Below are 23,889 nucleotides of genomic sequence, written 5' to 3' on the forward strand. Positions count from 1 at the left end.
TTTTCAATCATAGGAAACGATTGATAGCTGGAAAAAAAGAGACACTGTTTAACGGAAGTAGACGCCATTTGATTTTTCAACTGACTGAGATCGGCTCGGCGAAGAGAAAAACGAAACCGTCAGCTGACGGTTGTTATCGTTTATTTTAAAAAGAAAAAGAACGGAAATTCGAGTGTGTGTTATAAGAAAAAAAAAAATGGAAGAAGAGCAGAAGCAGCTGCTGCTGCTGTTTGGCTCCTATTCTTCGAGACTGGCTCCTTATGATGTACAATACGCAGAGAACCTGCTGCCAGGGCCGTTCCTCTCAAATCAAGCCTTTCTTTTTGTTTTGTTTCAAAAGTCCATTCAAAATGCCACCGTGTTCTTTCTTGAGATTGGGATCGCATCAGTGCAAGTTCCCCATCATTTGTTTCAACGTTTCCAATGAATCGGTTGTAACTAATAAAAATCGATTGCTTTATTGCTGCGCTTGTTCACTAGAAAAGGGAGAGGTTGACTCGATTGCTCATCAAGGAGACGGGCGAGTGCCAAGGTGGTGCCTTTTCCAAGCAGATGGTCAACGAAAAACAAAATGGAAGCAGCTAAAAGGAGAGTGGAACAAAAGCGAATAGGAAGCCTCTTGTTCATGTCACTCACTTCATTAAAAAAAAAAAAAAAAAAAAAACAAAACAAAAAGGAACAAAACAGCAGAAGCCAATCAGAAGTGCCCGGCCGAAAACGCGTGTCTTTGAAAAAGCCCCCAGAATTAATTTGAAAAAAAAAAAAAAGAAAGAAAAAGAGCAAAGCTTCTTAAAAACCGGAAGGCGCGTGCTGCTGGCCAGCCTTTCCATCTGACACGTGTTGTCTTTGTTATTTCTAAAGAGGGCAGATGATGCGCGCATTGGTCTCATCACGCGCCCTGATGGAAGCCAACGTCTTCAGCGCAGCTCAGCCAAGGTTATTCACATATGAAAATGTGCGAAGACTTTATCATTCGTGAATAAAAAAGCAAATCTATTAGATACACTTGCGCTACGCCCAAACTTCGTGATTTTTCAAACTACAATGCCGTACGGATAAACAGGTGCAGGGGACGAATCCAACTTAATTCCGGCATTGGCCCTAAATATTTTACAGTTGTCCGCCAACTACACGTCCCCCCCCCCCTCTTCCCTATCGAATGCAAGTTGTTTCCTCGCAGATTTACGACTCATCTCACCGCTACATTATGCATTCAGCATAATGTAGGACGATCGTGAGTTTAACACACACACACACAGAGAAAAAACAGAGCTGTCCAGTGGACGGTGTCCAACTGCAAACGATAAACCAACAAAAATAAGAATATTTGGAGAAATAAAAAGAAAAAAGAGAAAGGGGGGAACGACTTTCACTCCATTGCCGATGATGAATTGGAGTAGACGAAAACTTTTGTTTTACTGTCGACACACGGAGGAGGAGCGGCGATGCGTGGACCAAGTTATTTTGGCCTAGTTTTCGATTGAGCTATACGCGGGGCACGATACAAAAGTTACGGCTAAGCTGTTCGCCGATGGAAACGTGCGTCATTAGCGCCCCCCCCCCCCCCGCAAAACAAGCGCACTACATTATCCGCCTTGAACTTTGAAAAGCCACTACGATGCACCGGGCGAACAAACAAGAATAAAGCGCACACCAGAATGATGGATAATGCTATCAAAGCGCATTTCTTTTTTTTTTTTTTTTTTTTTTTTTTTTTTTTTTATCAAGTAAAGACAACCATCATTAATGCGAAAATGGCCTAACCGAACTGAATTATTCATAAAAATCAAATTCAAAAGACAGAAACAAAAAGGAGGTGAGACAAGCGACCATATCTCTTTGTTTCCTTTATGCAAAAAACGACAGCTATTGTACACCGGTAGAAAATGTTGTTTTGAAACAGTTTGCCTTGCCCGCGTTCGTGTGTTCTCTCGCGCTGGGATTACACGGCCCACGTCTTTCCATCATCCTGAAGCCTTCACCCCACCCTGTGTACAACCGGCGCACTTACAGACTTATTACTCTATTTGTGTGTGTATGTGTGTGTGTGTGTGTGTGTGTGTGGTTGCAGAAGAAAATAAATGGAACGGCTCACGCGAACCGTGCAAAAACAGTCAGCCTTGCGTGACCCTTGTACACGCAGCCAAAATAAAAGCTGTCGTGGATTCATGCAATCCTTATAGTTGGGTCAGAAACGCACACATCTTCTCGCTTGCTATAAAGAAAAATCAATATTTCACGAGCATCTGATTAGAATTTCCGCGAGTGACGTGTGTGTGCGTGCCGCCTTATTTGAAATGCGCGCGCGCCTACACGGGCGCAATGACAATAGGCAAATGACATGGACGCATCCGCATTTCAGGTGGTCGATGCAACTCTCGTCGTCTACTTTATCACACACACAAAAAAAAAAAAGGATCAAGAGAACAGTTGGTCTGTTCTATTAAAAAAAAAAAAAAAAAAAAAAAAAAAAAGAGAGAGAGAGATTTCAACATGAAATATTCAATTGGTTTTGCGGCTGTTCTATTGTTGCGCCCGCTTTTGCCCATCCAAACACGGTAATCATTAACAAGCGTGACGGTGCCGTATGGCGATACCGACCCCTACGTTTTCCCTTTGTTACGTCAATGTAGCGTGAAAAAAAGAAAGGACACAAATGTCCAGGGAAGTTTTTTAAATTTTCCCACACACGATTATCGAACGGCCACATTTGTTCATTCATCATTTGATGAGCTCGAATGTTTGGCTGATTAAAAGAAAAAAAAAATGCCTGTTAATTTCAATGAAATTTGAATAGACCAGGTAAGTAGAGGATTTCCCAAGTAAAAAGAAAAGTCAAACCAGCTGCTGTTCAACTACCATTTTCTAAATAAAAATTACCTCAAAAAAGAGGGAGCCAACACAAATGATGAGTCGCAGAAAACGGCCTTCGTCCGCTGAAAGACTCGCCGCCTCTCCCCCCTTTTTGTTTGTAGCCCATTTGATTTTTAAAAATAAAATAACCTCAAAGTGGGGAATTTTTGAAAATAATAAAAAAAAAAAAAAATCAAAAGATATACAATCAGTTTTAAGCGGGCGCTTATTTCTTTTTTTTTTTTTTTTTTTTTTACACATGGTGAATGAATGGCCTCTTGAAGAGGAAAATGGGAAATCGGACGAGGATGACACTTTGCTTTTCTTGTTTACCCTCCCCCACTTTCGTTATAGTCCTCACAGAGAGAGAGAGAGAGATGCCGCCTTTCTGTTTGATTCTCTTTTGTGTTATTACTAGTTTTTAAAAAAATATCTCTTAAGGAAAAATTGGAGGGGGTTGGCTATTAAAAAGAAAAGATCCAAACTTGGAAAGTCGATTGACCAATGCATACGTAGCAAAGCCCCCCCCCCCCCCCTGTTGATTTTATATGACGAGGGTGCACTGAAATTTTACTTCTCTCAAACCCACCCTCGGCTGATTAAATTTGATTTTTTTTTTCTCCTTCTTCGTTTTGTTTTTACAATCCAAATTAAATCTTCGCAACGCCTTTTGTGTGTGTGTGTGTGTGTGTCTATGGTGATTATTGCCTTTACCATTCCCTAGCTAATAATAACTCCCCTCCAACTCATTTGCGTGGGGAGGGATATTTTTAACTCCTCGGTTTCAACTTGCTGACACAATTTCTATTCCAATTTCAACGGTTTTTTTTCCCCTTTTACAACCGTCTCCGAATGTCTTCTCTTTTTTTTTTTTCTTCAAAAATTTCAATTCAAACACGCCAGCAATGAGCTAATGTGCTTATCTACCCAGACACGGACAAGTAGAAGCGGAAACTCCAAACTACGCAAGCGAACACAACACGCGTGACTCGGTTTCTTTTTTTTTTTCCTAACCCCCAAAACTTGGAGTGTCTATCTCGCAGAGTCATTCATCAGCGACGTTTTAAAACTCGAAAAAAAAATATGGATGGATAATATTTAGGCCAACAAAAAAAAAAAATATATATATGCAAGCGAACCGTACAGAACCCACAAGACAAGTTTGCGTTACGCGTGTGTATGTGTGTGTATAATAGATTTCACGCCAACAATCACGCACGAATCGTAAAAGAAAAAAAGGGCGAGAGCGGTTGAGGCGACGAATAATGGCCGTTGCCAAACCCCACTTATGTGTTATCTCGTTATGTGCCGCATTTAAAAAACAAAAAAACAAAACAAAAAACAAAGCCGCGCGCAGTTGTATATAAAATAAAGGACGCACACACAATTATCGTGACACGGCGCACTACGAAAAAGAGATAGAAAAAGAATGAGTTAATCTAATGCATTTCGTTCGTGTCATTGCATCCCCCGAACGTAATGCATAATAATTTCCCAGCCTGTCACGAAAATGTTTCAAATGTGTGCGTCTTTGTGTGTGTGTGTGTGTGTGTGTGTGTGTTTTTTCTATTTAACGTGAAGACGTTCCACTTCCGGACATCTTTTCGTGATCGTCGCGATGTTTCGGGATTTAGATTTTCGGGCGGCTGTTGAACGCAATTGAATACGGGCAACGTCGTTTCGCTATAATCCTAAACACAAGCAAAAATCGAGTACGGCTGAAATCGGTTAGGCACGACGTCATTAACATCTGATTCAACTGCCATAGAGAGAGCAACGTCGTTTATTAACAATCCACCGGGGATCGGAAAATGTGATGCCGCTGAACGCCGTCGATTTCCACGTCCTCCGGGTCTGCGTTAATCAACGACGTTCTCTTGATGGCGTACGCTCGTAAACAACACGGCGGGCGTGTTGACGGGTCTTCCCGTTAGTACAACTCGCAACGTGTAAGCCAACTAATGTTAGGCACACGGGCAGCAATTTATTATCAAACAATATTAAACTGCTGTTCGATCGTGCCGCATGTTCCAAACTTAAAGCGCTTGTTCATTGCGCGTTACGATGCAATGTTTGCCTATGCCTATTTTGGGGGAAAAACAAAACAATGGAACGTTCGCTTCTTCGCTTTCTGTTTGTAGCTGTTGACATGGAAGAATATGATGTCAAAGCAACCAAGATCAAATGTCCGCTGTTTTACAAAGAAAACTAAAATATAAACTCATCCGGCTCACATCGAAAAAAAAAATAAAATACTTTTCTCCCTTCCCCCCCCCCTTTCCGTCCACTGTTCAAATGGAGAAATACGACCTCTTACCAGGAATACCAGAAGTTCACGACAGCTCCCCTTCTTCCCCCCCAAAAAACGGAAATAAAAGGAATTTTTTTTTTCTTTAAAGATAAAAAAAAGAAAAGAAATAGAACTGTACTGCAGAGGCGGAAATGTTCAGACTTGTCGAACAGGAACCAAGTACAAACAAGAGGGTTATGTTCCTCCTGTAAAGAATCACCGCATTTGGGCCTCGTCCGTTTTCTTTTTCTTAAGTGCGAAAAGATCGATAAATTCCCACACACACATACAAAAAGAAGGGCGTCGCGTAAAAGGCCACCCAGAAAAATGAAGGAAAAAAAAGAAATTGCTTTTTATTTTTTTAAACTTAATAGGAAGTGCGTCAAAAAGAAAAAACGCCCACGTACGATGCGAGTAATGCGAGACGACGTAACGTTTTTCCTTGTATTTCTGTTGATTTATTCAACATGTAAAACGGGCGACGACACCTGGGCTCACTTACTAATGTCCTAACTGTTCTGCATACATGCAAAGCAGGGGGCACATGTACGACAGAGAGCGACGGCTAAGTCTATTAGACGACAGGCAAAGGCAAGAAAGTGTCACCCTACTTTATCGTTCCTCCAACTCCCCCGCATTTTACGATTAAGCACATCCACCGTTTTGAAAATCATTCAAGTCCCTCTTCAAATGTAAAGAACAAAAGAGCATCGTGCGATATCAAACGTCCACTGCCATCTATTCCAGTCATTGATCGTCTTTAAGAAAAATTAGCCCCTCCACTCGTTTGTTTACGTACGATGGAGATTAATGCAGAGCGAACGAGCAGCTGCTACAATTAAAAAAGGATAAAAGACATTTAGGCCAAAAGACTCTGCCCCCCCACTTCATCTCGAGTGGATTTCGACGGAGCAAATTGGAGTAGCGTAGAATTGTTAAAGAAAAAAAAAATGAATTTCAGTCTTACAGTCACTTCAAGTTGGGATTAAAGACTCTCCGCATTTCACCGAAGAAGGACCCGTGAAAGGGCAAAACTTTCGCTTGATTTATTATTATCGCACATCTCGTGCAACAACAATGAGAACATAAGAAAAAGGCCACGTCTACATGTGACCGCTGCTCCGCCTCCTCTTTCCCAACTATTCAATTTATTTCATTTTTTACGACGAAAAAAAAAAAAAAACGCGTTCCAGAAAAAAGGTTTGTGCGGCTATGGAAAAGTGGTCAGCATGACGACAGGAGGGCCCCCCCCCCCTTTTTTATTCATTCATTTCTTTTTTTTTGTTAGTCCATAGCCGCTAAGGTAAGAACGTTGAGAAAGGAGCGAGACGGATGGACTGGGGGATATCACACATTTTCAACATTGAAAGGATTTTTTTTTTTTTTTTTCAAAGCGTGGGACACCTCTGCTATAGTTAGAAGCCAAAAAAAAAAAAAATGGACAATAGTCAAACTAGTTTGAAACGGGAATGTGCGAAAGAATTTCAGTTATGGGCTGTCAGTGAAACGGGCGGCATACAAATTTTTTCCTTTTTTTTTTTCTCTCTCCTCATTATTACAATCGATGCGAGGTGAAATTCTGAAGAGAGGGAGGCACAAGAAAAATGTGTTACATTTTCACGCCTTCCGGATTGAAAAAGGTAACAAGAGAACAAGAAAACATGAAATGATTCAAACACGAGTAAAACGTAAGAATAGACGATCCAAAATGGGGATACGTACTAATGGCAGTAAACGATGGAATGTGAATAAAAAAAAATAAAAAAAAAAAAAAAAGAGAAAAAGGTTTGAACATTCCCGCCTACCTACTTGACACCCAAAATGGCTGCCAAAGAAAAAAAAAAAATCGAAGGGCCTCTTTAGAAACCGCGTAAGATCCAACTGTAATCGACTATTGAAAAACTAACAAAAGAAAACAACTACCGTTTTTATTTCATTTTTTTTTTTTGCCGCTCTTTTGCTATTTAAAAGTGAATGGCGCATCATCGTGTCGTGTGCCCACCATCACCAGACACGCACGCAGACAATCAGCGTGATTCGATTCAGGCGGCGCTCGCGATCGCAGATTTGGGAGGGCCGATAAAAAAAAAAAAATGCGTGTTCCAAAGCAAGCGCTAGTCTTCCCCTTCAACGGGACTCGTACGATCCAATCTCGCTGGTGAATATAAATAAGAATAACGATCTTCATTCGAGTGACGTCAATGAGTCCCTTCGCCGTTTTTGCAATCAGTTTGGTAAAACCGGGAGCGCCCCCCCCTCTTCAAAAAAAAAAGAAAAAAAAAAGGGGAAGAACCATTTTCAATTTGGGTAAGGAAACGGAGCATCTATTTTGACTGGCGAACATTATAAATCAAGTATGCAGAGCGCATACCATCGACGACTTGATCCCGAAGATCTCCTCCTTGCTCCCCTCTTATTTATATTGGATAGAACGACGAGGGATGGGTTAAAGTAAAAACAAAAGTAATCCCCGTTTCCCTTTTTTATTGCCAACCGTCCTCTCCACCCACCTCTCCCTCCCAGAAAAGATCGTGTGTCATGGTTACAAATAAATCGTGATTCGCACATCTTTCTCGACTTGACTCACGAAGCGTGAGACGGCAAAGGATATTACAATTATCGACGAAACTATAAATAATGATCTTTTATTTCTCTCTCTCTTTGTGGAAAGTAAAAGCAAAAAAAAAAAAAATAATAATAATAATAAAGAAAGGCTTCTTGTTTTCAAACTAATCTATTGATACATATTATTTCGGCTTCGCTCCCCTCCCCAATGTGTCGTAATCGATTGTGTGTGTGTGTACGCAAAAGTCATCCCTTTCGATGTTACTCCGTGTCTTATGAAATAATCGGCTTTAGAGAAACGTCTTTTCTACACGCTCGCTGTACGGGTAAGGAAAAACGTTAAACCCATTTACAAAAAAAAAAAAAGAGAGAGGGGGAGAGACGAGCAAGAGACGGCCAACGGTGCCAGTGCAGCTAATGGTTTTAAACTGGCCGTCTCTTGTTGGAATCGTACAAAGATGGCGAACAATAGGGTGTTTAATACTACAAAGAAAAAGCGGAAAAAAGAGGAAGTCGTAATAAATGATACAAAAATTGAGAGGAAAAAAAAAATGCATGACAAAAGAAAAAAACGGCGCAAAAAAATGGAATTGATCGAAATCTCCCCTCTACTTTCCCAAACGGATTAGTCAACTCAAAAAAAATAAAATAAAATAAATATTACGAGCAGCGGATACAGCAGACAAAACCCCACGGACAATTGGTAAAAATAAAATTAGATCCTCTCCTTCCTGATATTAAAACATCCGGCTTTTCTCGTTGATAAGCTGAATTGCATTTCATATTTCATTTTCAAACTTCCCTATTCAAAGTTTCCACAGCCACAAAGTTTTCTATTTTTCCTTAAAAGCCAATCAACAACCAGTGGAGGGCCGTGTACCGCGTTACTCATGTTCAGCCCGTTCCGAAGCTGACACAGATGCATCCCAACGGGCACTGGAACGCCGAGTCATCAGTCTTGTATGCGATACGTGGAAAACAGACGAAAAGAACCCCAGAGACTACCAACCCTAGAGCATCTCGGAACCCTATCTTTATCTCTCTCTCTCTCTCTCTCTCCGTTTCTTTTTACACGTCTACCGTGTCCGCACCATCTACATCTAGCAGGATGTAATATTCATGACGTGAAAACAGAGTACCCCATGCCTATGTACACCGTTACGCTTACGCATTCTCTTAAGCAACATTGCCGGCCCGATTCCTAAAGGCGTTATCAATATAGATTGCATGCATGTAAATCCAGCAGCACGAAATGTTGAGTAGAAAGAGACGGGATGATGGGAAATTCATGAATAAAGAAACGTCGCACTCTTCCTCTGTTTTTGCTACCGGTACTTTTTTTTTTCTTTCGTAATGTTCTTACGGTAAGCCGATGATGCCTTGCCGACGCAGCAAAATAGGGCATTCATTATTAAGCAAACAAATCTTCTTTGAAATGATGCTGCATGTTTTAGTCGCATTCGGGATCAAAGGGGAAACAAGCAAGCGATTTTAAATGAAACATGTGGCCTTAAATCCACGTCAATGTCGCGTATCAACGAGGCAATAATCGTGTCAAGAGTTCCAAATGTTGTGACCAAGTTTGATTGGTGTGACGGGGGAAAAAAAATGGATGGAGGAAACCGTAGGATGTGGATGTACGGCAATAATGCATCGTACAACCCGATTGGATTGACGCGGAGCTTTCAAATCCTTCGACAACGGCGACAACAAAATAAGGTTTCGAAGACCGCAAATATAAAATATAACGGGAATGACGTCAACAGGATGTTGTGCAGCTTTGTGTGGTGACAGGACGCCATTATGCCATTCAATGTGGGAAATCAAAGGAGATGAGATTAAACTCATAAACAGCGACTTAAACAGCGCGTTGCAACAAGGAAAATTCCCATTCAAGGTAAATCAAAACATCCAACATTGTTGGTTTTTACATTAAATCCGAAGCTCCCATAACATGGTGCCACCTAGCGGTCAGTCAGGTAACCGCTACGATTGAGCACAGTAAAAAAGTGAATGAAAGAAAAAAAGAACTCAGAGGCTGTATGGTAATCCATTTTTACTGACATTGAAGTTTGAAAAAAAAATGTAAGTCGGAGAAATTTCAAATAGATGGCAATCTAGAGTGCTTCTAAAAGCACTCCTCATATTAATGTAGATTGATTGCGAAATGTAACCGCCCATCTTGAACTTCCAGTCACTTACGTCAAAATTCAAATTATTTCTAAAGCCGTCCTTGACTTTGTAACAACGTGATATTTGCAGACAGGAAGATTAAAAACAAAAAGGAAAAATTTTCTTTTTTTTTTACACCGTCTCGCCCAAGAGAAAAAAAAAAGAACGTGACCTCTACCGCAAACGACATTAGATGCCGCTGAGAGAGGAGCCAAAAATACCGAACCCTCCTATTTGTTAATTCCGCATTATTTTAATAAATAATTCATTTTCCTTTTGCAAACAAATCCGGTACGGAATTTAAAAAAAAAAACAAAAAAACGTTCGAGGAGTCACGTCGCATTCGAAAAATGCTATCGAACACCCGACCCGAGTCATGGCCTGAAATAAACGTTTTCCATCTCTCTCTCCCAACAAAAATAATAAAAAAAAAAAAAGCTTGGCAACGCACGAAGCCAAATTTGCATGACAACTACTCCCTTCGACTGCAAAAATTACGGATGAAACCAAGGTTGCATTCTTCCCAAACGCCTACACGCCTATAGGTATTCATTATTTCATATGCAGCTGCAAAACCCTTCCGATGTTCAAATCCTCTTTTCTTCCGCTTTCCCCCCGTTTGGCGTATGTCTTTTTTTATTATTTGCAACAAAACGTCATCCTTTTCGACTTTAAAGAAGTCTTCAGCGAAACCGCAAGAAAAATAAAAATTAATGATTTTTATTTATCTTTTTTTTTTTTTTTTTTATAAAGAACTCGAGTCGAAATTTTTTAAACGGTACAGCTTTAGATGTAACGAGTAGTTGAAAGTGCTGTGTGCTTTTTATCTCGGAAACCTTAGTCAGATATTGCATTAGAAAGGTTGGAACACGTTTTACCAAGAAAACGCGCAATTCATTATCGCATTAAAAGCATTTTTGAAAAAACCTTTTTCAATCGACTGAGTTTTTCTGGCGTTAGCCGACGCGCAGTAAATTACAACGAACAAAAACCCGCATTGAATGACGCAGTTGGCGTATTTTCCGTGAAAAGAGAAATGAGAAAATTGTTGAAGAAAATGAGAAACCGAATCCACTATCACGACACACAACACAGCCCAACGGCTAATGTACAAAAAAATAAATAAACTAAATATAATTTAAACAAAAAAAAAAAAACCTGGCTGCTGACAGGTAATACATTATCAGTATAGGATGTCGCCCCTGAACGCGCATCTTTTAAACGATGACGACATTTTAGTAGGAATTATCCAGCGTGAAGCGGATTCCCAGAAATAAACATGCGGTAAGAGAACAAGAAAAAAACAAAAAAACAAGTGCGCAATAAAATCGATTCGACATCGCTGATAAGAATCGCAGCTCTGCACGAAATCGAATTGCATTTGGCAGGCTTGAAAATATCTGGCCGCGATCATCAAACAAAGTCCGATAGACCTATCTCTATATCTTCTATACCGTGACATTGGCGCTGTCATAAATCAAAATGGAATTCACGCAACTATCAACATGCCTACCTGTCGCACAAAGAGACAGAAAAAATGGGCAAAAGAAACCGACCCGTTGGATTTGAAACAAAAGAATTGTTTTTCGAAAAACCCTAGTGGCAAAAAAAAAAATCAGGTGGATCAAATGTTACGATAAAGTTGAATGCAACTAGAGGACTCTCTTTTTCACCTGAATTGTCACGTTGGAAAAAGGCAGGGAAAGGCGGGAATCGAGTGTAAGGATGAGATAACATGGCGTACCTTTCTGCCATTTTTAATCGAAAGTTCAAGGCTTCAGGTGTGCCTGCGCAGCAGATTACTCTCAACAAACGAACACGAAACGCAGGTACGTCAGTGGAAATCTTAAGTTCTCAACGTCCTTTTCCTTTTGCAAACCAAAACTAAACATCAAATCAAACATACATAAAAAAAAAAAAAAAAAAAGAGAAAAGAAAAGAAAAGTAGCTATTTCTGTAGTTCGACTGATGACGAGTGATTGAACGAATTGCGATGACAGTCGGTACATTTTTCAGCATCGTCACGCTACTGGCTGCTTCCAAAGTCAGGCCATTACAGATAGCACTTGGCAAGACATGCATCAGTGCTCTTTCTCTGCCTTCGGAATTCGTTCAAACTATTTCAACAATCCCGAAAATAGTCTACATGGCCTTTTCTGTGGGTTAACAAATGAAAAAGAGCCTTCCCATTTGTTCTATTTGAATAAGAACTTCAAAATGTAGAATAGGTCGACTTTGTTTTCATCTGTTCTCACCATTGACATCCCTGACTGTGTTTAAATCAAATCCCACATTGTGTGGCGAAGAGAGCTCGTTTATCAAATCGAATCCCGTGAATACTGCAAACGTCATGATTGGAAAATTTACATAAAGGCAACAACACGTTCGAGCAGCAGGGATCACGAAGAAGGTGGGAACGGGCGAAAAGATTAGTTTCACAAAAAGCAAACTAACTCTTTTGGCTTTCTACCACGCCCTCGCGTCACAAACATTTTTTTTTTTAAATTCTATTTTCCCATTTTAAAATCTTCTTTTAAATTGTGATTTAAAAAAAAAATGTATTTTATTACAGCGTCGGCGTCGAATAGGATGAAACTCCGTTGGATCAATCTAACCTTTCAGTCTCGTCTTTACATTCTCTCTCTCACGATCGCATTGGCTGTCTGCTCAATTGGTAAAAAAAAAACTGCACTTCTTTTATCGTTTAGGATGCATAGATTTAATTTCCCCCCTTTTTCTTTACGACATTGTTAAAAAAAGAAAAAGGGAAGAATGAAACAAAAGAAAACTAAGAGGTTACAGTTTTTACGAGTTCGTAAAAACGGGACCTCTTCACAGTTATTCCTTTCGTTTTACAGAGCATTCTTCTAGCGTTCCCATTGACTCGATTTCCTCGGCTTCGTTAGAGAAATGATTTCGATAACACGGCGTTTCGCTTAAATTGGCCTGAATAGTTTTGCACTGCGTCTAATCACTTTAACAAGTCATTAAACGAAAAGGCAACGTCTCGTCAAATCGCACGGCGAAGAGGGGAAAAGAAAATGAGATTGCATTCCGATATTTTTGCCGACAGCATTTGTTTGGAGCGCCTTGAAAAGCTTAAAAATATCCAGATTAAATTGCACACTAGCTGAATAACTTTCGTTGATTATTCAACTAATTTTTACGAAGCTTTTTTTCACTGCCAATGTTACGGATCTTTTGGTTACAATTATAAATTCTTATCTCCGAAATAGACGGCTCGTCCTCGGCAATAACAAGTCCTTGAAATTCAAATGTCAACCATAAAAAATTCGAAATGTTACGATCGACTATTCTTCTCGGTGGTCGGGTTAATTTTATTCAGGGCGCTCTACAAGAATATCAGCAAAAGTTTCGCAATGGCAATTGTGCTTATTTATATTTTTATGGCATTGTAAAAAAAAAAAGAAGAAAAAGAAAAAGAAAATGTTCAAATAATAAATCACAGATGGACGCAATGATAGCGATTTAATCGGCAATTTCAACCACACCCCTTCAGCGATTTTCCTCAACTTCACTACAGAACACTGGAATGCCAACGAAACGGACGGTAAGATTGCAATCGCCTGCATAATCTTTAAAACATTTAAAGACTTTTCTTCTCTAATGTTCCGAAACAATTCCATTTTAACTAAAACTTAAACAAATACAACAAGAAAATGTTTTTTTTTTTTTTTTAGGAACTGACACCAACACAAATGTAACGAGCGAGATGTACTCAGGAAACTACTCGTTCAATCATCACACGAGCGAATCACCTAGTCCTGCTAGCGTTACACATGCGAACGCTACCACAACGAGGGGCATAACTCTAAGATATCAAGGTGAATCAATCAGTGAAAGTCAAGTTGCCTTTGTGGGTCGTAGAAGAAAAGACATTTCGAAAAAGAACCTGACTTTGTTGGTATTGCAGAGCTAGAAAATAGGAACTCTACGATGGACTTTAATGATTCCACGACATGGGCGCCAGTTTCTACATCAATTTCTCAATCAGTCTACAATCAAACGAGCGCGTTCATGAAAACTACCTCGACAACCCAAGCGGCTGGCCATCTGAGTAGTTTCCGTGAAGGTATATGTTAAAGGCGACGATAATTAGAATCGCATGAATATTTTGGATGAAAACAAAAAAAAATTCGTGTTCAGGAAATTCTTCCACGAAGCCTTGGTTTCCACATTCTACTGTTGCAGTACTTAATTCAAATTCAACCAGAAACCGCCAAAAGGGAAGCGCGTCATTGCCGTTTTCTTTGCACGCAAGTGAAATTTCCACACCGAAATACGGAAACAAATTGAACAGAACCAAACCGGAATTTCGGAATACGACGCGAAATCCAGAAATTTCCGGTAACGTGAAAAAAAGAAAACATGCAAATAAGCACTTTGTCCTGAAATACTGTTTCCCCACCCAGACAGGAGCAATTATTCATCTTTGCCGTTGAACACAACACCTCAAAATGTGAACAGGAAAAAGCTGAGATAAAACAAAATTACAAAAACAAAAACAAAAACAAAAAAAAAAACGCCAAAAAAATGTACGGAACTAATATGCGCTCTTTCGAACTTGTTTCCATATTATAATAGCTTTGGGGATTTCCATTCCATAACGCTACGAGCGAGACCTTCAACTCAAGTCAAACTACTATTTCACCTGCTACTGCTACTGCTACCCTGTCGTCGCTATGGCCAAGCACTGCCCGTCCTTCTGCTCAAGAGTTCCTTACCGGCCCGCCTTTACAACACCAGTATTTTTTTTTTTTTCTTTTCTTTACGTTTTCACGAACGCACAACGAAAAGAGGCATCTCGTGCATTCTCTTGTTGTGCGCAGATTCTCATCAAAGTTCGAACGCCAAAAACCTTGGAAAAGGTCCGACACTCCGACAGCCCATGGGCAAAATCATTTCAATTCGATCGTCAACGTCAAAGTGGATTCCAGCGCCGAGACCTTGGACAAAATGATTCGTCTCGAAGCAACGGTTTGTTTAAACGCTTTTCCAACATGATTTCCAATTGAACCTTCAAAGCGTAAAGTAATAATAAGCACCTGCCACGTTTCGTTTCATATATAAAGATCTCAAAGAAAATGAACGAGATGGAGAAGCTGGCAAAAACGTTGGCGGGAGATTTGAAATTGAGATTGAATCGCCTCGAAGAAGTGATCCAGTTGCGCAGTACAGAAACACGACGGGCGATTGCCGACGTCCAGGAAGTGAAACAACATCTCGTATCTCTCATCGACATCAAAAGTCAAACACTCGAGACGAAATTGAAAGAATTCAAATGCGGCCATCAGGGCGCGGATAACGCCCATACGACTAACGAGCCGATCACGTCCGCGATATGGGAATTGAGAAATTTGCCTACAATTCAACAACCACCCAAGGTAGAAGGAAGAGATTTGGATAGCAATAAGGATGGTCTAGCCGAATGGCGAGGTGAGTAACCCTTCCCTTCTTCCCTTTGCTTCTTCGTGGTTGTTAAACTGGAAACATTTGTATTCAGCAAAGCGCACAAAGTTGATGGAGAGATGGGAAAGCAATTTTCAAAGGGGCTTTTCACGCCAAAGGAAGTTGACTAAAAGATCTACTCACAACCTGTCGTAAAAAAAGAAAAAAAAAAGAAGTGCGTACCTTTTTCTTCATCGTTTCATTTATCGCCGCGTTCCTCTACTTTATTTTTTTTTTTACGTGCCTGCGTGCAATGGCTTTCAATAATTTAAGTCCATTTAAAACGTCATATACATATATTGTTTAAATGTTCCTTAACTTTATATCGGCCATGCAATCTTATGACTTTATTCACACTCCCCCCCCCCAAAAAAAAAAAAAATCTGAAACGGGTAGGGGAAAAAAGGAAACAACGTTTTGCTCCACTAGGCAGGTGGTGCGTGTGTAATCTCCCATTTAAGATCCACAGCAGCCAACAGAGCAAAACGGAAGCGTTCAGCTACATTGTAGATTGTGACACCTGTACAAAGTGTTTCGGATAACGGTCGTCTTCACTCTACAGAGGTTTCAACAAACAGGCCACGCAAACGTATTTGCCAAAAGGCGGAAAATTACCAACATTTTGTTTGCAACTGTTGTTATTACGATGTGGTCTAGAATTTACGAAACAAACACGAGAAAAACGGGTAGAAATCGCTGGCTGGCTTTCGCCAAAGGCAAAATGGCGCGACTAGAAGCCATCAACAAATCGTCCGTCTCGCCCAACAACAACCACTAGCCCCTCAGCTGTTTAAAACGAACGCTGGGCAAACCAAAAAGGATTTCCTAAGCCGCTACATAAAAATAAAAAAAAAGCTGATTGAACAACAAGCCTACACGGGGAAACGAGGCACGAATCAAGTGAGCTGCTGATTGGACAATTACGACATGTTTAACGCCCACGAAAATACAAAAAGTTCAAATTATTTATTTTGAAAAAAGAGGTTCAAAAAAAAAACAAAAACGAACGTTTAACGGAGTTTAAGGTTTAAATCAACAGTTTGTTACGGGTAAATGAAACGCCAATGAATCGATTCAGTTAAGCGCAAAGCTAACGGTGCGTTCAATGAAAATTCGTTTCTACAACATTCTCGATTACGATCGGAGGGGAATGAAAGGGGAACATTAAGTCAAATTCAACCAGTATTTATTGGATTCGGGTTGGACAATGGAATGTGGCAATGACTGCTGCTACCGCCGAGCAAATCAATTTTTAAGGTCACGTTTTAAAAAGTCATATGCTTCAAAAAGAAAACAAAAAAAAAATGAACGGAACGCGCAACTTTCTCTGACCGAAATAGTCGACTTACAAACCATGGCTAACTAAGAAAAATGTGCGTAATAAACAAAAATAAAACGCCACGTTTTCTATAGTTAATTTTTTTTTTTGCATTCGACTGGCCTACTTTGCTATCAAATTTTTGGCAAAATAAGGTTATGTTGGGCAAAGAGACAACGGCACTATCATACCGCCTGAATTCGAAATACATTTATCAAGATGTCGGCGACGGTGACCTAGACTTGAGACGGCTCGTGTCGCTGCGATACTTGGCACTCGTTAAGAAGCGAAAATCCCGTCTAACTCGCTCTGCGCACGCGGTCATTTTCTTGCACACCCCACAATAGCACCGAATGAAAATAATAATAAAAAAAAAAAATACAACAAAAACCCGTAGTGCCTTTTGTTTCGATGCCGTTAACGTTCGACTTAGAACGGATTGCGCAAACAGGTTCTGACGAAAAGAAAAATGAGAAACAGCGGACGCATCGGATGTAGAGAAAAAATTTTTTTAGACAAGAGTCGATATCAAAATTATTTCAAGAAAAACATTCTTTGAGTCGATTGAGCGCGAGTACTCGTCAAAAAGTTTGGGCATTAAATCATTCCTTGGAAACGAGAAAAATACTGGAGGAAAGATAATGAGTCCCTTTTGAATACAAAAAAAAAAAAGAAATTGTGAAGAATGATGGAGACTTCGAGTAGAAAAAATCATCTTTAAACAAGACGGAACGCGCGTGAATGTGAACGAAATGAAGCCGTCTTTTCTTGTTTGAAGAGACAGTTATGCATAAAAACAAACAAATCCCTTAAAAAGGAAATGGAAACTACTGGCTGATAAGGACAATCAGATCACGATTTGTTTTGAATTAATGAATAACTTGAGGACAAAACAGGTTTCTTATGCCAACCAAAATGAAAAAGAAACCTCCAAGAAAAAAGAAAAGAAACTAGCACACCGAACACGTTACACTATTTACGTGTGTAACCTGGTAACCTTTTGGAATCTTTCACCAACAATCAAAACCAAACCGATAACCGACCCGAAGCGAAAACAAAAAAAGTGTTTTGCAAACCTGCAGCAAGGGCAGGTGAATGTATTGCAGGTGAGGCGAAACGTTAGTTTTCTTCTTTTTTTTTTCTTGACGACACAACGAGAGAGTTCTTTTTATCATCACCCAGCCCAATCAAATCACTAGAACATTGTTGTTTTTTTTTTATATCTTTCGCTCATTGTTTTGTTTATATGCATAAAGAGTGGAGGAGAGTAAAAAAAAAAAGCTAATCGTGACAGAGGAAGGGAGTCTGCCATGAACAAAAACTTGAATGGCGACGACGACAAAAAAAAAATAGGGACGTAACAGCAACAATGAAAAATGCGTTTGGAGGGTGAAAAAAAAAAAGGGTAGCCAAAAAAAGCGATACCTAAAGCGATATGTGACACAGCATGCGGTCAGATTTTAAGGTGAGATAAAACCGTTTCTTTTTAGCCTCCTCCTTACACTCGAGGCTATTGAGTTTCAAACGAAAAAAAAAAAAATTTGTTTTCTCAACGTACCGAAAAAACAAGTCCAATTCACAGAGAATCCTTCCCGCGCGATGAGGAAGTCGAAAAACCCAATTTTTTTTACACGCCTATTGAGTTTCGCTGCGAACGCCGAAGGGCCCTCCAAAAAAACATAACATAACACACACAAAAAAGGGGGAGAGATTGTCAAGTCAGCCGGAGCAAATAAAAATCGGTTTTGCATGAATAGGAAGTCTATCCGACCCAACATTCCAAAAAAAAAACAAAAAAAAACGAGCCGCGAGAGAGGGGGAAAAAAAACGGGTAGATAACGATGAAAATAAAAACCGCGAGATGTTGCGTGTAGTGTGTGATGGCGTGTAAGAGCGTGTCAAATGCAGATCATCATGGACGAAAAACACGGTTCGATCACTCTTCCGATTCCTTACGTTTCATCCGAGGATACAGCTACATCATGTCATGCACGAGATAGAGAGAAAAAAAAAAAAGAGAGAAAGAACCAAAATGAAAACACTGGGCGTTTCATGTTGATTCAACTATGAATTCGAAAAAGAAAAAAGAGCAGTGCGGTTGACTTACCCCGAGTAAGTTACGAGGCACGTAACCTTCATGATCGCTGAGACGGGACCACCACCATTCGCGCTCGTAATCGTCTCCTTTACGCAGTACGATAAGTTCGTCTCCCATCCGAAAAGTCAGCTCGTCCGAGTTCTGCGCCTCGTAGTCGTAGACGGCCGAGACTCGACCTCCATTCAAGATTCCCAGTTTCTCTTGGATGCCTATAAAAAACGAATCCGATCGTTATCGTCAATCAAAACGACTGCGATCGCATCCGCAATGAACCGATCAAAATCATCGACTTACTGTAGAGATATTCGGAGCATCCGTCGAAGCCTTCCTCGTCTTCCTCGCACTTTTCAGCTGCCGTTTCTTGGTCGCTGAGCGTCGCAGCAAAGATACAGGCTCCGTGCTCCACCAAGAACTTCACCATGGCCAGATTGTTGCACGAAGCGGCACAGTGCAACGGTGTCCTATATATTTTTTTTATTTTTGCCGCAAAAAAAAAACAAACAAAACAAATCAATCATGGCGGTTAACGGAAGCCAATAAAACATGCTCGTTTTTACCATCCATCACTGTCTTGGGCATTGACGTCACAGCCAAGTTCGACGAGGAACCGCACGATCTCTAAATGGCCGGCGCATATGGCGTTGTGAAGCGCCGTAATTCCTTCGTCATTGGCAGCGCTGGGATTAGACACCTATACACACATCCAATTAAAAAATAAATAAATAGACAAGCTTCCCCCTCCTGTAATTCAAGGACGGGTGGGTTTGTAGAAAAAAACAAAAAAACAATACGCACCTCGAGGGCCGTCTTCTTAACGAGTTCTAGTTCGCCTTCCAACGAGGCGTCCAATAGCAAAGCCAACGGATCGAAGCTGACTCGACGCGACTTTCGCAAAGCGTCGGCTGTGCCGCTCTTTAAATTACCCTTGCGCAATCGTCTGGCCACGCCTTCTAGTGGCGGCGAGGGATCGCGTGCCTCTGTCATTAGCGATGCCGCTGCTCGATCAACCCCCGAGTCTTCATCGTGGATGGGTGCAGAATGTTGATGGGTCGATGCCATCGGAGATTCGCCAGACTGGTCCGAATACGTGGCACCTACTCTGTCATCCGCCGTTTGTTCTATTTGCGGATGCGACGATTCATCGTCCCGCTCATCCTCGGCATCCATTGCCTCATCTTTGGTTATCTCGGTCAAGAACTCCGGCGGCTGCGACGGCGGCGGAGGCGGCAAAGGAGGTGGCGGAGGTGGAATTACGTGTTTCTTTAACGTTAAAGGTTTGGGTTTGAGCGGCAGTTCCGCTTTGGCCAACAAATAGTCCATACCCTTCTCATCCTGAAAATTGACGTCCCGAGAATTTCAAATGAAATGAAATTTTTTCTCTGAAAATTTGGCGGTGGAAAATCATGTTTCGGTGAAAGACTTACCGAAGGGGGTTGAGGCGGGTCGATAGAAGAATCTTTGTCGGGATTCTGTCTGGGCGGCAGAAGTGGCTTATAATTCACGGCAGGCTTTGGCGGGAGAGCGGGTTTTTCGGCCACCTGCGGAGGGACCGAGGCCACCTTTAAACCTTTCATCATCGTCGGCGAGCCCCTCATATTGTTGTTGTTATTGTTGTTATTGTGGAAGTTCATCGGCAGGAAACGGGTGTTGTAGGGCAGTGTTTGATACTTTGGGTCGTTCTTGCTGAAATCCGTCACATCGTCGTCGCCGCGCTGATCGCTGGCGTTCGATTGTTGCGGCTGCTGTTGGCGATTAAACGGTTCAATGGCTGCCACCTGAGACACTGAATTCTTGGTGGGCCTCTGCTGCGGCGGCTGCTGTTGTTGTTGCGATAGAACTTTGTTGTTCTTCTGTGACGAATCACTAAGTTGACTGGCCAGTTGCTGATTGAGCATCTTCTTTCGCTGCAATCGTTCGCGTAGTTCATTGATTCGAATTTCCATATCGCCAACGTTTTCGCGATTCTCCAGCAGCCTGGCCTTCTTTTCCTTCAAATCGGCCGCCTTCTGTTCGTTCAGCTTGTTCCGATACTAAAACGCAACACGACAAACAAGCGAGAAACAACAAATAAACCCAAATGTTTGGCTGTTGGCTAGAGGGCAAGTACATAAACATCGGCGAAGTAGTCAAAACAAATAATAATCACATACCATCAGCTCGGCTCTGAGACGTTCAAGGTGAAGCTGGACAAAATACGCCTTGCTTCCCGGATGAGCCTGGGCGTGGTGAGTCTGAGCGCTGAACTGTTCCAACTGGCGAGTTAGCTCCTCCACCTGGGCCGCGGCCATGCTCAGCTCCTTCTCCTTCTCGTTGAAGAGCGCTCGGATCGACGTCAAGTCCGCAGCTGTGGTGGTGAGGCAATCCGATCGAAATTGATGAAGAAGACGAAAGAAACGAGAACAAAAAAGAAGAAAAAAAAAAGAGTTACGACATCATAACGCGCGATCATAACGAAAGATAAGATCTTTCGTTTTCTTTTTTTTGCTCTGGTCTTTACACAATGATCCATTGGTGATCCGTTGTTGGTCGACCTGGCCCCGCAGAGCTCGCAGCTTGCGCAATTTGGCCTCCTGGGCTTCAACTCTCTCGCGCAATTTGCGGACTCGCTCCGCCTCGCTGCTGGCACTAGCGTCATTGACGGCCTGGACCCCCTCCTGCACCTGTTTAAACATACGCAGATCGGACAGAACAAAAAAAAAAAAGCCATGTTATTTAAAGTTTAAATTGCAGCACACAGCATTGTAATAATTGAACAGTTATACAGCGGGACAGCATCTTCCTGCAATTTTATTCCTACGACTTTTCCTGCTCCACAATTAAACGACAGGCCGCTTTTCGTGACCGACTCTAATCATCCATGAATGTGATTGTTCATTCTTGTCTTTTTTTTTCGAGACAATTGGCAAAGGCAATTAAACACGTAAAAATAACTGTTGAATACAATTCCCAGCTGCTACTTTCTCCATTAACGTTTTTTTTTTAGAACAACATTTGCAAACAATGAACAGATAGAAGGCCAAACCATTTAGTTGGAACACGGAAATAAAAAAAAATGTTTTGCGTCTTTTTTTTCTATGTTTCAAAGCAATAATTTACCTGTCGCAAACGGTGCTCGCGGGCGGCAATCAGCCTTGCTTGAGTGTCCAGCTGCTGCTGCTGCCTGGCGGCCAGGGCCTGCAATTCACTGGTGGTCGGCTCGCCCCTCATTTTTGATTTTCCTTCTCCGTCTTGTTTTCCGCTTGCTGTCGACAGTTTTCAATGCTGGACAAACTGGCGAACCGAGTTCCTACTTCCGGGCATCCTGATTTTATCGAAGGGACAAATGGGCATTCAGTACAATGTAGAATGGAAAAGAAACATGGGGCGCATGTGAGCGCACTTGTGACAACATTAAAACCACCACACAACTTTCCCAAAAAAATTCGTGTTTTGAAAAGAAAGGAAAGCTCGCGCATTTGCCGTCAAACAAAAAGAAACGATTTGCGGTTATCCTTTATCGAATTCTTTATGTGAAAAGGAAAAAAAAAAATGAAGAGGAAGAAAAAACAAGTGTCACGGCGCGGCGGTAACCTGGCGTGAGAGACGCTAAAAGAGAGGCAGATCGTTGTGTACCCCACCTAGAATGGGATGGTTAACCTACTGCCCTAGGTGAAATGAGAAAAAGAAAGAAAATCTATAGGAAGACCCGGATTTCTTGAATTCTCTCCAGTCCTTTTCCTCCTTCTAAAACGGCCGTCCAATTTGCATCGACAACACACTACGACCGCGTTCTCCTTCTGATCGATCCTCACCCACCTCTTACCTAACTACTTTTAACCGCACACACCAGCCCCCCAATCCCCCCTCCTTTTCAATCATATATAAGATTAGGTTTTGGGTAAAAAAAGAACAAGACAAAAAAACACCTTTTCTGTTTGCATTATGAATAAACAAAGTCGACAACGAAAAAGAAAAAAAGAAGAGAAAAAAAGAAGGTAAAAGAAATGAAGGACGCTAAGGGTCAGTTCATGTCCCGCGGACATCCTACTTCTATTTTAACGGTAAGAAAATAGTGCCTTACGCCATGATGTTACACATGTTTTCTCCTACGTCTTTTTTGGCGCCCAAAGGTAAAGCTCGCAATCCAATGGGACTCGTGTGGCAAATGTGAAAAACAAATTGAGAACAAGCTTACAGGATATATCGAATAACAAAATTAAAAAAAAAACTTTAATATATCTCGTGCTAGCAACGTGCCAAGTATTCATGGTAACGCCCAGGAATTTTCGTCGATCACGTAACTCTGCAAAAAAAAAAAAAAATGGCCAAACATCAAATGGCTGCTGGGATGATTCGAACTAGCACTTGCTTCCAGACAGAACCTTCTTTTGAACATGGAATAGAATGGACGTCTGTTTTGTTCGAACCGTTTTTATTTTAGAAATAGCTCTAGCCTAAATTCAAAAGAGTTGAATAGCTGATGCTGCATTCCACCGATTGGATGTTCTAAAAACTTGGAACACCAGAATAAAGTAGAGGCGTGAGAAGGAGGGGGCCCGAGGGGGATCGAAATTCCATAAAGTTAATAGGCTTAATGAACAAGAAAATTAGCAAGTTTTTTTTTGTCACAATAAAAGTTCTCTCGTGAAAATGAGGTTCTGTGAAAAAAAAAACTTTGATTTTTTCTTTTCGTAACGGCGTGTGCAGCCAGCCTAGCAAACCAATACTGTTTCCAAAGAAGACCCACAAGCCAAAACGTCGAGTGTACGAAACTACCACTACAGGGATTAAAAATGGCCGGAATTGACAGCGTGTTGAATGCTAATACGTACACGGACAAATTTACGAAGTGACGGTTCGTCAAAGACTGATGTAGAACTGAGATATTTCCGGTTTCTCGCTCCAACAATCACAATCTCAGTGCACTCACACACTCGATACTCACACACACACACAAACAACTCTCCTCGATCAAGCGATGCACTTGTAACTTTGGCCGAACCAACAGAGACTGCACAGGTACTAGCAATTCAGCCCCACCAAAATGGATGGTAAAATGTGGGAGGGGAGAAATGCCGATGTTTGCCCTCAGGGGGAAGCGATCTTCGAGCCATCTAGCGTTCGATATTGCCAAATAGGACGAAA

General features: G+C 41.2%; 2 protein-coding genes across 3 annotated transcripts; one reads left to right on the top strand and one right to left on the bottom strand.

Moving 5' to 3' along the window:
• Positions 1-4,089: 4,089 nt before the first annotated feature.
• Positions 4,090-23,768, bottom strand: LOC130689379 (apoptosis-stimulating of p53 protein 1-like). Of its 2 annotated transcripts, XR_009422089.1 has the most exons (11): positions 23,577-23,768; positions 21,862-22,066; positions 21,263-21,425; positions 20,916-21,109; positions 20,190-20,795; positions 19,561-20,097; positions 19,323-19,456; positions 19,060-19,226; positions 18,775-18,974; positions 18,490-18,642; positions 4,090-4,100 (listed from the first exon to the last, which is right to left on the bottom strand). XR_009422089.1 is itself a non-coding variant. In XM_057512341.2 (10 exons), the coding sequence occupies exons 2-10, from the start codon at positions 21,970-21,972 to the stop codon at positions 18,604-18,606; spliced, it is 2,151 nt and encodes a 716-aa protein (XP_057368324.1). In that variant the 5' UTR covers positions 21,973-22,066; positions 23,577-23,768; the 3' UTR covers positions 18,158-18,603. The 2 variants fall into 2 exon arrangements, 1 of the variants encoding a protein (XP_057368324.1); XM_057512341.2 differs by lacking the exon at positions 4,090-4,100 and having other exon boundaries at positions 18,158-18,642.
• LOC130689369 (uncharacterized) lies at positions 11,576-15,627 on the top strand. Its single transcript, XM_057512330.2, has 11 exons — positions 11,576-11,709; positions 12,453-12,554; positions 13,350-13,451; positions 13,582-13,725; positions 13,815-13,973; positions 14,048-14,248; positions 14,314-14,360; positions 14,486-14,646; positions 14,731-14,878; positions 14,974-15,337; positions 15,405-15,627. The coding sequence occupies exons 1-11, from the start codon at positions 11,616-11,618 to the stop codon at positions 15,503-15,505; spliced, it is 1,623 nt and encodes a 540-aa protein (XP_057368313.1). The 5' UTR covers positions 11,576-11,615; the 3' UTR covers positions 15,506-15,627.
• Positions 23,769-23,889: the final 121 nt, after the last annotated feature.

The sequence above is a fragment of the Daphnia carinata genome, chromosome 2, assembly GCF_022539665.2.
Source record: "Daphnia carinata strain CSIRO-1 chromosome 2, CSIRO_AGI_Dcar_HiC_V3, whole genome shotgun sequence".
NCBI classification, from domain to species: domain Eukaryota; kingdom Metazoa; phylum Arthropoda; class Branchiopoda; order Diplostraca; family Daphniidae; genus Daphnia; species Daphnia carinata.